At 25.3% G+C, this 13,556-nt stretch overlaps 1 protein-coding gene across 2 annotated transcripts in view; it reads left to right on the plus strand.

Annotated features, from left to right (window-relative positions):
• The first annotated feature begins 4,367 nt into the window (after positions 1-4,367).
• Positions 4,368-13,556, plus strand: part of LOC100204938 (nicotinate phosphoribosyltransferase) — a 28,152-nt gene continuing 18,963 nt past the window's right edge. Inside the window, exons 1-5 of one of the 2 annotated variants that reach the window (XM_065796400.1) lie at positions 4,368-4,507; positions 4,857-4,933; positions 5,052-5,075; positions 9,198-9,434; positions 11,940-12,101. In XM_065796400.1, the coding sequence (XP_065652472.1) occupies positions 9,215-9,434; positions 11,940-12,101 (382 nt within the window). In that variant the 5' untranslated portion in view covers positions 4,368-4,507; positions 4,857-4,933; positions 5,052-5,075; positions 9,198-9,214. The remainder of the gene's footprint in view (positions 4,508-4,856; positions 4,934-5,051; positions 5,076-9,197; positions 9,435-11,939; positions 12,102-13,556) is intronic. The other variant, XM_065796401.1, reaches the window with a different exon arrangement.

The raw sequence follows: 13,556 nt of genomic DNA on the forward strand, positions 1-13,556 counted from the left end.
TTAGGATATTTAATAAGCGATCCCATGATGGTTAATAGGGATCAAATTGTAAATTCAACTGTTTTAACTTCTCACGTTTTAAAGGTTGCGTCTAATTTCAATAGGGAACAAATTTTAATTAAAAATGACTTAAATTTATTAAGGGATGATTCCAAAATTAGTGAGAGTGATAAGATTGTTTATGAAAACTTTCAGAAAAATATTAAGTTTAAAGGTGCCATGTATGAAGTTGAATTGCCTTTTAGATCATCCGGTGATAGGCGACAATTATAATTTATGCAAGTCTAGGTTTTTAGCATTAGAGAAAAAACTTGCAAGCGATATAGATTTATTAGCATCTTACAATAATATTATTAAGGATCAATTATCTAAAGGCATTATTGAGAAAGTCTCTAATTTTGAAGCAAATATTGGTGACGTTCACTATTTACCTCACCGTCCTGTAATACGTGAAGATAAACTAACTTCAAAGGTGCGTATAATTTTCGATGCAAGTGCTTGCACATCTGGTCCTTCGTTAAATGAGTGTCTATTTTCAGGACCATCACTTACAACTTCGTTATATAGTATACTTTTACGTTTTCGTGCAAAGCGAATCGCTTTAATTGCCAATATTGAGAAAGCATTTTTAAACATTGCATTAGCTGAAAAGCATCGTGACTTTGTAAGATTTATATGGTATAAAGACTTATTTGGTTTAGAAAATAATAATTTAAGAAGTGCTGATTTAAGTGTTTATCGATTGTGTCGAGTTTTGTTTGGCGTAACCTCTTATCCTTTTTTATTATCTGCGACCTTAATTAATCACGCTTAATATTATGCTGCGAACGATTTTGATTTTAGCAAGAAATTAATTCAATCGTTACATCTAGATGATTTAAACGCAAGGTTCTGTATCCGAAGGACTTTTATTTTATAATAAAGCAAAATCGCGTTTAAGAGAAGGAAATTTTTATCTTAGAAAATTCGAGTCAAATTCAACGGAGCTTAATAGTTTAATCAAAGAGGACAATCCAACCACAAGTGACATAACCAAAGTTCTTGGTTAAAAATGGGATAAAATTGAAGATAACTTTATTTTTTCCTTTCAGGATTTATTATATTTAGTGGACAATAAACCTACTAAAAGAAGTATTCTTAGATTCATTGCAAGATTCATTGCAAGTCACTAATCCCAAATCCTTTGGGATTAGTGAATCCTATTATTGTAAGATGTAAGATATTGTTTCAATCGATTTGTAAGTTAAAGATAGGTTGGAATTCACTTATAGGAGATGATATCTTGATTGAATGGAACGATATTAATAATGATTTAGGTTCAGTACCTTTTATTTGTGTTCCAAGATGGTATAATAAGTGTGTAGATAACATCCAAAATATTAAGTTTGAGTTACATGGTTTTTGCGATGCGAGCCTAAAAGCGTACGGGTGTTGTATTTATTTAAGAAGTAGCGCTGAGGGAATTGCGAATTCTTGTCTAGTTACTTCTAAATCTAGAGTTTCTCCTTTGCTTAAAATTTCTAAATTAAAATTATTTTAAGCCATTCCTAAATTAGAATTAAAGGCTATGTTAATATTAGCTAGTTTGTTTTTAGTTGTATACAAAGAATTATCTTGTGTTTTAAATATTTCTTGTGTCAAGTTATTTTCTGATTCTATTATTTGTTTTAATTGGGTAGACAATGTAAATAAAAAATATGAAGCATTTTTTCAGAAACGCTTAGAAAAAATTCGTTCTTTGTATGATATTAATTTTTGGAGTTATATTGAAAGTGAAAGAAATTCTGCGGATATTATATCTCGTGGTTGTAAATTTAGTACTTTTCAAAATAATGACCTTTGGTTTAAAGGTCCAAGTTTTCTATTTAATGATTTTATTTTATGGCCTTCATTTGACTTCATTTGACTTCATTTGACTTCATTTGACTTCATTTGAGCAAGCAAGGAGATTCTCTGTCTGAAGTCGCAACTTTAATTACTTCAGAACATTCTATAGTAAATTTAGATTTTATGAGTATTAAGAATTTTAGAACATACGATCGTCTTCTTAATGTTACAACTTAAAACTAACTAAAAAGAGATTTAGGATTTTTTACTGTTGATGAATTCATTCGTTGTCAAGGTCGTCTTAGTAACGCACCGATTCCCTTTGATTCTAAATATCCTATATACTTACCTAATAAGAGTTACCTTACAAATTTAATTATTTTACATTATCATTATATTACTAAACATAGTGGTGTTCAAGAAACACTAAATGAGTTAAGAACTAAATTTTGGTTGTCAAAAGCTCGTAATCTAATTAAGACTATAATTAGAAATTGTTACATTTACAGGAGATTTGACAGTAAACCATATAAGTATCCGAATTCTCCGCCTCTACCCTTATTGAGAGTTAGTGATAAATATGCATTTAAGTACGTTGGAGTAGATCTTTGCGGTCCAATTATGATTAAAAATATTTATGAATCTAATATGATGTATAAAGCGTGGATAATTGTTGCTACATGTTGTAGTACACGTTTTCTTTATTTAGATTTGGTGCCCGATTGTACAGCGGAAGCTTGCATTCGTGGTCTTCGACGTTTTATTAGTCGCTTTGGCGCACCCTTAAATTCATTAGTGATAATGGTTCTAACTTCTCTGCGGAAGAAACTCAAAGCTTCACGAGTTCACGACTTGTACGATGATGTTTCAACGTTCCAGCAGCTCCTTGGTTGGGAGGGATATTCGAAAGAATGATCCAAACCACCAAGAGAGTAATTAAAAAAGTGCTTGGAACATCAAGAGTAACTTACGAAGAAATGACTACAATTCTGACTGAAACTGTAGTTACTCTAAATAACCGGCCGGTGACGAACCACTAACCCCAAATCATCTCGTGTTTGGGCGAAAATTACCTTTAGAATCTGTGAATCTTAGTAACCTTTTACCTTCAGACAAAGGCGATAATAAATAAAATTATTTGCACCAAAAAGCAATTTTGGATTTCTATTGGCATATTTGGAAAGAAGAATATTTAACAAGTTTACGAGAATTGCATAAAGGCGTGACACACGTATCACAACATCGCCAACTTTCATTTGAAATCCCCAACGTGAAGGTGGGGATTTCAAATAAAAGTTGGCGATGTATAACGCCCATTTTGCACACTGAAGGTTCCACGTTCAGTGTGGAAAATGGGCGTTATACAAAGGTTACGATATTCAAATGATGGTCAAGTACGTGCTGCCGAAATACGTGTCATCTCAGGCGATAAATCTGTTATTATTAAAAGAACAGCAAATAAACTTTATCTATTAGAAAGACATTACGATATCAAAGAACAACCAACTCAAGTAACATTTGTGATTGAAAAGAACATTAACATTTTAAATATTAATTTAAAAGTGCCGGCCGCAGTGTTGCGTTAGTTCGCTAACGCAGCAGCCAGTTACTTTCTTGATTTTATACATATAAGTGAAAGCGCTCTTTTCGCGCTCTCTCTCTTGCATTTTATATTATTCTATGTGTGACTTGGCGTATGCACTTGGCGCGATCCAAGGTTTTATTGTATATAACGAGTCGTATCTTCAAGAAATATATTATAAAGTAATCTTATCTACGTGATTTATTACTAGAATCCCTTCTAAACTCTTTAAGAAATACTCCAATTACAATAATAATCTCTTTATTCTCAAAAAAATCTCCTTTATACAAAATTAACACTTTCTTATATACATATTATATTTTCCCAGAAAACCCTCGAAAACTCTTCAATGAAAACTGCTAAGTGTATAAATAATTGTCATTAGTTAAAAAAATGATCACTTATTTGAAAATTATCAAATTAAAAAATTATTACGCATTTGTAGTTTTTAGCGATTTCGCCGCGTAAACATAACAAATAATAACAAGAGTCATAAAATTAAAACATTACATCATTACATATACACTGCAACATTACATATACACTGTAACATTGAAAATAATAGAATAAGTATAACAAGTTTCATAAAATATAATTGATTGTGTTGTGATTTCAATTTGTACCTGTAAATAGCTTTGCTAATTATTGACAAAAGTTTCACGTTGTATTTTTTTATTATTATAATGTTTTATATACTGGTCATTAATTATAATTAATGACAATTGACTCTTGTCGATAATTATCGACAAGAGTCACAAGTTGTATTTTTAAATGATATATCACTAAGAACACTAAAGAAAATGCATTTAAATTATAATTATTGCAAAAAAACCTTTTGTTTAGCTTAAATTTTATGTATGTGTTAAAAACAAACTTGCAATGTATTTTATTAAGTTTTTTTTTAAAAAAATTATGCTACAGTTAAAGCATGTTTTATTGTCAATATGCATAGAGTATTAGTGTAATATTTTGATTGTTAATTTATTTAGTTTTTATCTTTTCTTAATCTTTTATTTTGGTGCTTTAAACTTTAAAATTGGTTCATTTCAAAATGGTTAATTTACAGTTATTTATATTTAGAAGTAGAAAATGAGCTAGGTATATATAAAGATTAAAAATCTGTTTTAACATTTTATAAACAATTTTTATGTTATGAAATCTATAAAAAAATTTGTTCTGTATTAGTGAAAAAAAAGTTAGAATTAAAAAATTATATTGTACTTCAATTTGTTCCCTAAAATTTACGAAATTTATGATAAAAGTTTTTAATTTTATTTTAAAAGATATTGAATTGATTAAAAAATTTTTTTTTAGTGACAAAAAAGCAGATTAGTATAATTTAAACTATAATTAACATTTAATTAAAATGTTATTTCTTTTACTTTTAAATTCATTTACAACCAAAAGCTGTAACTTTGAATATTTTATAAAAATGTATATCTTTTAGCTCGCAAAAAAGAGGAACTTGGTAGATATATGTTAACTAAGTTAAAAAAAAATTTTCTGGCATTATACTAAATGAAGGTAAATTGAAATAATAAATTTTGTTTTTAATCAAAAAAAAAGAAATACTGGGTAAAATTTTATTAATTTTTTTGAGTTGATTAAGAAGACAATTGATAATAGAACTTTTTTATTTTAGCTGCTGCAGGACAAATTAGTTGTGGTATTTTATTAGTTTTTTTTATTTTTTATAGACTTTTATATAAAATATAGGCTTGTCAGGGAGTGAATTTTTGATTTGGTGCCTAATTAAAATGGGCCTTCCATATATAAGCCCAGAATGAAGGCAAGGACTTGCCTCGTTACAAGTATCGACTTTCTGGTGGCAGAAAGGTTGGCAGGGAAAAATTTAGTCGTTTAAAAATCATAGTTGTTGACCACTATACATAAATCTATTAATACGTGTATGCAGATAATAATAGGTGTATCTACATACAGCTATTGGTAGGTGTATGTATAGTGTCTATGTATGTGTAGTGCTTATGTATATAGTTTTTTTGAAGTTTGTTTTGTATATAGTCTTATTGTAGTTAAGTTTTTTTTATTTTAGTTTGTTTTTTGTACACAAAGTTTTTGTTTTCTTATAAATACTGTTATTTAATAGAAAAAATAAATTTATTTTTCACCCCCTCCCTCACCTACCTGAGTTGGAAGGAGGGTGGTATCCCAGCAAGGTAACTAACGTAAGGTATCCCAATCATACTTGATGGTGGACTGTCAAAATATTTTATAAAAATCCAAATAATAATTAAACATTCTAATATGAAATTAATTTTTTTTTTTAAATTATAGATTTTAAATATATTAGGGGCGTCAGAGGACACCCAAATATATTTAAAATTTAAAATTTTTTTAATTAATAGAATTTTATAAATAACGCCTTAAATAAATACGCCATATTTTTTATTCTTCAAGTGTATTTTTTATATGATATTTTAGGGATTCTGGGTCCAAATTTCTGAAAACAAAATTTTTTTTTATTAATTTTGTCATTAAAAATTAACTTTTAATTAATTTAGATGTGAATAATATACAAAATATAATTTTTGAAGGATTTGATGTAATTAGTGGTATACCTTAAAAGTTATAGATTTTAAATACATCTCTAACGCCCCTTTTACGCCTTTAATATATTTTTAATTTCCCATTTAAGACCTTTTTTTGATATCAAGTTGTATGAATTTGGATAAGAATCGACAAAGTTATGACGTTTTAAGTTAAGAAAAACTAAACCTAAATTTGGTTTCTTCAACATATATCAAAAATTCGGTACTTAAAACGCTATAACTTTTTCTAGAATTGTTTATTTTTAATAATGTTTTGACCTTCAAAATACTGTAATAAAGTTCTAATGATATATTACAATCTTGCATTTGATTAATTTAAAATTTCATGTTCACATACCTATAGCGAACAATTTAATTAAAACATTAATAAAACTAGATGGCTTTTAAATGCGTTAAAAAACAGATTGAGATCAGGTTAAACATTTCACATTTAAATAAATAAATCTAAAAAAAATTTACTTGTGGTATTTTGTTAAATTTGATCAGTGTCCGAGGTATCCCCCTAAAATCACTTTATAATGCTTTAAAATAGTTTAAAATGCCTTTTGTTTTTATTTGGATTTTTTTACAATCAAAAAACTACTTTAAGTTATGTCATGAAATCTTTAATTAAATACTAATATCTTTAAAAAAATGTAAATGTTTCACAATTTTTCCGAAGGAAGCTAAAGTTTATTATAAAGAATATATAAAGTTTTTAACTTTCTATCAGAATGGTTCACTGGACAGAATGCATTATACTTTATATATTGTTCTTTAAAACTTGTCTTCAATTAAAAAATTTTATAATCTTAAAAAAATAGACGACAAAACTATTTAAACACTAGAAAGAGTTTTACTCAAAGCTTTTGGCCAAAGTTACCCCACTGTTCAAAGTAATCGAATTTCACGGTACCTTTTTTTTTCCTCCGAATATTACAAATGTATTTTTTTAACTTATAACTATATGTGCCCGGGAGAGGGGGGATGACGTTTACATTTTTCTTTAAAAAGTGGAAAAGGGTGAAGTGAAAAAAAAGTTTAGGAACCATTAAAGTATAATATGAGTAGATACGATGTTGTCACTTAATATGGGTAGATAAGATGTTGTAACTTAATGGTCATCACTTAAGATTTTAACAGGTTTATTAGGACTGTGAAAATGCTGATTTGTTCTTTTTCTCTTCCCTATATAAATCTTATTTTCTTCTATAGTTATTTCCAGCTATAGTTTTAAATTTACTTCTAAATGGGGTTACAATGTAAATATAGTTTTATTTTTATAGTACTTTTTACTTTTTTTTTTTTTACGTTTGTTGAACTTATGGCCTTAAGCTGCGTGTAACCAAAACGAGGCTATATTATTCACATCAATTTTTATCAATAAAAAAGATATTTGTCTAGTTATTGACCTAAAAATAAGTTAAAATAAATATAAATATAAATATTGCTGCTACGGGCGTTTTTAATAATAAATATTTTAGGAGCTTAAATATAACAGCTTTTTTTTTTTCTTTTCATAAATTGTGTTTTTCATACAAATTTTCATAAGTTATTGATATGAGTTAGTGATGTAGGCAAAATACTGGCTAAAAAAAAATTCAAAATTTAACAAAAATAAAGGCTTTATTCGTGGATGATCACCTAAAACTTTTTTATTTTAGTATGCTTTTTTATTTCTCTGTTTTATAATTAATAGTTAAGATATGAAAGCGAGAAAGAAAAAAATAAATATATGTATGAAGAACAAAAAAGACAACTTTGTCACCAAAAATAAGAAAACTTGTCACCAAGAATAAGACAACTTGTCACCAAGCACCGTTTTTGTAAATAAAATATAAATTTTTTCTTTACCATAATCTTTATTAAATAAAGAATTAAACAGCAGAGTTAAAAAAATTATTTTGTACTGTCAGCGATTTAATTAGTGGTGTTAGGGTATTCCAAGATTCCTAAGTAATTGAAATTGTTTTTCAACCCGAATTTTTTAGTGGTTTTACGGAATGCCAAACCATGCACGTAAAGAATTTTTATGACAAAAACCACGCGCTGTAGTATTTCTTCAGTACTGAAGAAATATACTACAGCGAGTGATTGTTGTCATTAAAATGTCAGTATAAGACCTAAATTTATTGATTATTAAACAAAAGATTCAAACAAGTCTAACTGCGATACGGCAACATTAGTAGTTAAAAATACGCTAATACTGTTAATTTGATTTATAGTTTAAACTGTTTTTAGATGAAAGCAAAATTTTTATTTATAAAAAAATGTTATTTTTAGATTAAAGCAAAGTTTAGATAAAAAGCGGTTTAAACTTTAGACCTTACCGCTTTTTATCTAAATTTTGCTTTTATCTAAAAATAAATGTAAACATTTCATGGACCAGCAAAAGGAAGGCAATCTAAGTCCAAATTATGCGCATATTTGAAACTACGTATTTTGTCTATCGATATTAAGTATAATCTATAATTTTGTAAATAATATAGCTATATATATATAGCTAAAAAATTTATTTTTATGCGATTACACTACTCGATATAAATTATATATTGTTACTATTTATAATATTTATCTTTCACATTAATTCAATAAAAAAATGACATGTTATGATAAAAATAAATCATCGAAGGTTAATGCGATTTAATACATTATTAATGAAGATTAATTATTGAGACTGTTCATTTGAAAGATTTTATACTAAGTTTAAAAGAATTTTATTTTCTAATAATCTTGCTTTTTCTTACAATCTAATAATAGGCATCTTTTATTAATTTAAAATCGAGTTCTATTTTGTTTAAACTAAAAGAAAATTTAGTCCTTAGATAAAGAAGCTAAATTTAGCTTTTTACTTCTTTAAAGAGTGGTAATAATATGTTTATCAGAACAAGTGAAGAATATATTTTTATCAATTATTATTGGAAAACAGTGTTATTTTATATACAAAAAATGATATCTTACATTATAGAAAACATTTAACTTTGAAATTGTTAATATCCATTTTAAGCTGTTTTTTAAGGGTTTCCATATGGGTATTTTATGATTATATATATATATATATATATATATATATATATATATATATATATATATATATAATATATATATATATATATATATATATATATATATATATATATATATATATATATATATATATATATATATATATGTATATATATATATTAGTATGATAAGTATATAAAATAACACTGTAACTATTTTCTTTGTTAATATAGCAGCTAAAAACAGAAGAATGAGCAACAAGTCATTTAAAAATGAAGTCATCCAACCACTTCTTACTGATTATTATCAAATATCAATGGCATATGCTTATTGGCATAATGAAAAGATGAATGACTTTGCAGTATTTGATCTCTTTTTCCGGAAGAATCCATTTAAAGGGGAGTATACAATTTTTGGTGGATTACAACAATGTATAGAATATTTGAAGGAGTTTAAGTTCAGTGAAGAGGGCAAGTATTTTAAAGTTTTTTTTCTATACAATATATATATATATATATATATATATATATATATATATATATATATATATATATATATATATATATATATATATATATATAATATATATATATATATATATATATATATATATATATATATGTATATATATATATATATATAAATATATATATATATATAAATATATATATAAATATATATATAAATATATATATACATATAAATATATATATATATATGTATATATATATATATATATATATATATATATATATATATATATATATATATATATATATATATATGTATGTAAATGTGGATTATGATGCCTAGGGGCACAAGACGTGTTTTAGACGTCTAAAATACGTATTAATACATTTTAATATGTGTTTTAGATGTACTAAGCCTGTCTTGTGCTCACTGGGGTGTGCATTAAACATCACAATTTTACTCTTATAATAGCCATTTAAAACCATTAAAATAATTTAGGAATTAAAATAATTAAAATAATTTAGGAATTAAGTTAAATTGCTTTTTAAAAAGAACAAAAGCTACTATAAACTATTTTAATTTACCATAAGGAAAAACTATATGTACACGGTTTTAAAATTATCGCCTTATAATACTGTTAGGTGGTCACATCAATTTTTTGAATAATAAAAATTGACAACTTTAAAATCTTGTTAGTATATTTCATCCACCATCAAAATCCAAATTTAATGGTTTTGATATGATTGTAATTTGGATTCTTTTGTGAACTTCAACAGTCTTGACTTTTTTACACAACCAAAATATTTTTCCTCCATAGTTTTCTTCAAAATGAGACTGCAATTGATTATGCTCCTATGACAGACATGTTTCCTTCAACAATCTTTGAATAAGATGTAATGTAAAATGAGTTGCAAGCTATGGACAGTACAAATTGTATGCAGATGTGTATTTTTTTATTCTAGTTTATGAGGTCAATAATTATTTGTCTTTATTTAATTATTCTAAAATTTAGGACATAATAAAACAAACAGTTAAATTAGGCAGTTAAATTAGTTTAAGACCAATATAACAAGCAGTTAAATTAGGTAGTTCACCCAAAAGGGTAAAGTGACTAATTTTTTTCTTCTTTTTCTGCAAAAAATCTTGTTCAATTCTCTATTTTTTGTTTTTAGTTAAAAAACGTCATTTTCTGTTCACTAAAATTTAAAATAATAATTTTATTATAAAATGATTCATATTTTTAAAACTTTTATATAATTTTGCTTCATTTGAGACCCAACATGGTGTACTTTTTAAAAACTTTTTTTTTTATAATGTTAGGGACCGATTTAATGTTTAAGAACATTTTTATATATATATAAATATACTTGAAAATTCATGGGTGCTCGTGGTGCCCATTTTTAGCAATCTTTTGCACTTGTAAAGTTAAAAATTTAAATGACTTAAAACATATGTTAAAAATAAAAAATTTTAAGTTAAAAAATTTCATTAAAAAATTTCTTTATAAACTATTTTACCCTTGAGTCCCTAATAAAAGGAAAATTTTCCCACCCACCCCAAGCTTATTAAGAACCCCCCTCTCTCGTCTATTAATTTTTATTCGTTGTCAGCAAAATCTTTGTATCTCAAAACTAGAATAAAAAATCAGTGAAAATCAACCTTAGAAATTAGAAAAGAATTCTTTCAATCATCGATATAAACAAAAGCTTTCAATGTAAACAGGCTTTAAAAATCGCCAACCTAGTAAATCTTGATTCAGCATATTAAATCCTATTGAAATTATGCTAAAACAGCTGTTCGAAAATGTACATTTGACTGCAAGCCACGCTAGAATTAAATAGTTTTAAGCGTATTTTATAAAAAATATTAATTAATATTTATTATAATATATTAACATCAATTAGTTAATTAATAAAAAAATACTCTTAAAAAAAAAAATAGACTCTAATAGGAATTGAACCTAGAGTGCAGGCACTATGATCAAATTTATTTACCACTACACCACAAAATATTGTAACTTAAAAGTTTAAATAAAATGAATTTGTTTTGACGCATGATATTTTTAAAGTAATTAACGCGCTTTAAAATAAAATAACATTCCCATGATTAATATGTAAGATTTACGTCAGCATTACACTATCAGGGAATCAGTGACCTGGGTAAATATATATTAGACGAAAATTTTTTTTATAAATAAAAAAAAATAATGAAAAAAGAAAACAATTCCTTACGAAAAAGAAAATATGTAAGAACTAAAATAAAACTCACAAAAACTCAAATTCGAAACTTTTTTAATTGCTTAAATATTATATTGAATTTTTATGATAGTATGTGTTTATATATATACATATATATATATATATATATATATATATATATATATATATATATATATATATATATATATATATATATATATATATATATATATATATATATATATAATGCAAACATATAATGCAGTGTATCTAATTTATACAAGACTTTTTTTATTTTAATTATAGATATAAATTTTCTAAAAAACATCTTACCAAGTACAACAGACCCTAAATTTTTTGAATACCTGAAAACTCTTACAACAAAAGAAGTGACATTGTATGCTGTTGCAGAGGGTAGTGTTGTTTTCCCTAAAACACCAATAATTAGGATAGAAGGTCCCCTTGCAGGTAATTTTTATTATTACAATTTGATGTTGTCTATTATTTTTTTAAGATAATATTTTTTTATTACAGTACTAAATAGTTATAAGATTAGATAAGAAAATTTTTAAAATTGTTTAAACATTAAAATATATATAATTGCATTTGTTGTTTTTACTAAGAAATTTTCTAAAAAATCTTTATGCAGTTTATGCTATATCAAGGATTGAGCCAAATTGAAAAAAAAACAACCCCCATAAAGCAAAAATGTTTCCATTAACACAAGAAAAGTGTTTTTAAAATTGATGGGTAAACACTTCCTGTAAAATAAAATAATTTGATTAGTGGTTTTCTACTTATTTACTATTGTCCTGTTTTTTTAAGAACATTTAGTACTCTATTTTGTGGAATACATTTAAATTATTTGTGTGTGTGTACGTGTAATATATATATGTATATATATATATATATATATATATATATATATATATATATATATATATATATATATATATATATATATATATATATATATATATATATATGTATATATATATATACAGGCCTAGGTGGGAAGCTACTGCTTTAATTCTTGCTTCCCGCTAAGGCCTAAAATGGTTCCCACACTCTCAAAATCCCACACTCCCCTAAAATGGTTTACGAGAGCAATTTAAGGCTTTCGCAAAAGTATAATTTCTTCTCTCAACAATATAATTATCATTGTAACTGAAATGAAAAATACAAAATCATTTTTATAAAAAAATATCAACTAATTGCATAATAAACTGCGATGCTTTTTAAAAGTTAAAATATAACGCTAATTAAAATGCACATATTTTTGATTAGATAAATATTATTTAACTGATAAAATATAAACTTATTACACTTTAAATTTTTGCATAATAATTTTTATTTTATGTAATGAATTATATATTTTTTTACATTATTTTTTTTAATATTCTATTCACTTTTATTGTGGAATTTTGTTATAATAATTCTTAAAATCCCTTAATTCTGTTACAATAAAAATAATATAAAACATTTTTTATAAGCAGTAAAAACTTTGTTAAACTTTGCTCTTTGTTAAATTTTTTACTAAATAAGTAATGTTGTTAACAAATAAATGGATAGCTAGTGTGAAATCCCAAAGACAATGATTGTCCAAAGAGTTTTTTCACGGAAATAATGATGCTTGTTATGTATATAATATGTATCTTGTAAGATTAATGTTACAAACGTATGCTTGTAACAAGTATATAACATAATTTTGTATTTAATAAGCAATTTTTAATGGGAATAAACAAATTGCTTGTGCAAAAACCAAAAGCTCTTGTAAGAAGCTGTTTAGAGGAGCAGCTGGCAGGGCTCACTATGTATGTTTTAGGAGAGCTTTTTTCCGCTCTTGGGTTCATTTACTCCCGCAGAGGCATATATGTATATATATATATATATATATATATATATATATATATATAGATAGAT

The sequence above is a fragment of the Hydra vulgaris genome, chromosome 04, assembly GCF_038396675.1.
Source record: "Hydra vulgaris chromosome 04, alternate assembly HydraT2T_AEP".
NCBI classification, from domain to species: domain Eukaryota; kingdom Metazoa; phylum Cnidaria; class Hydrozoa; order Anthoathecata; family Hydridae; genus Hydra; species Hydra vulgaris.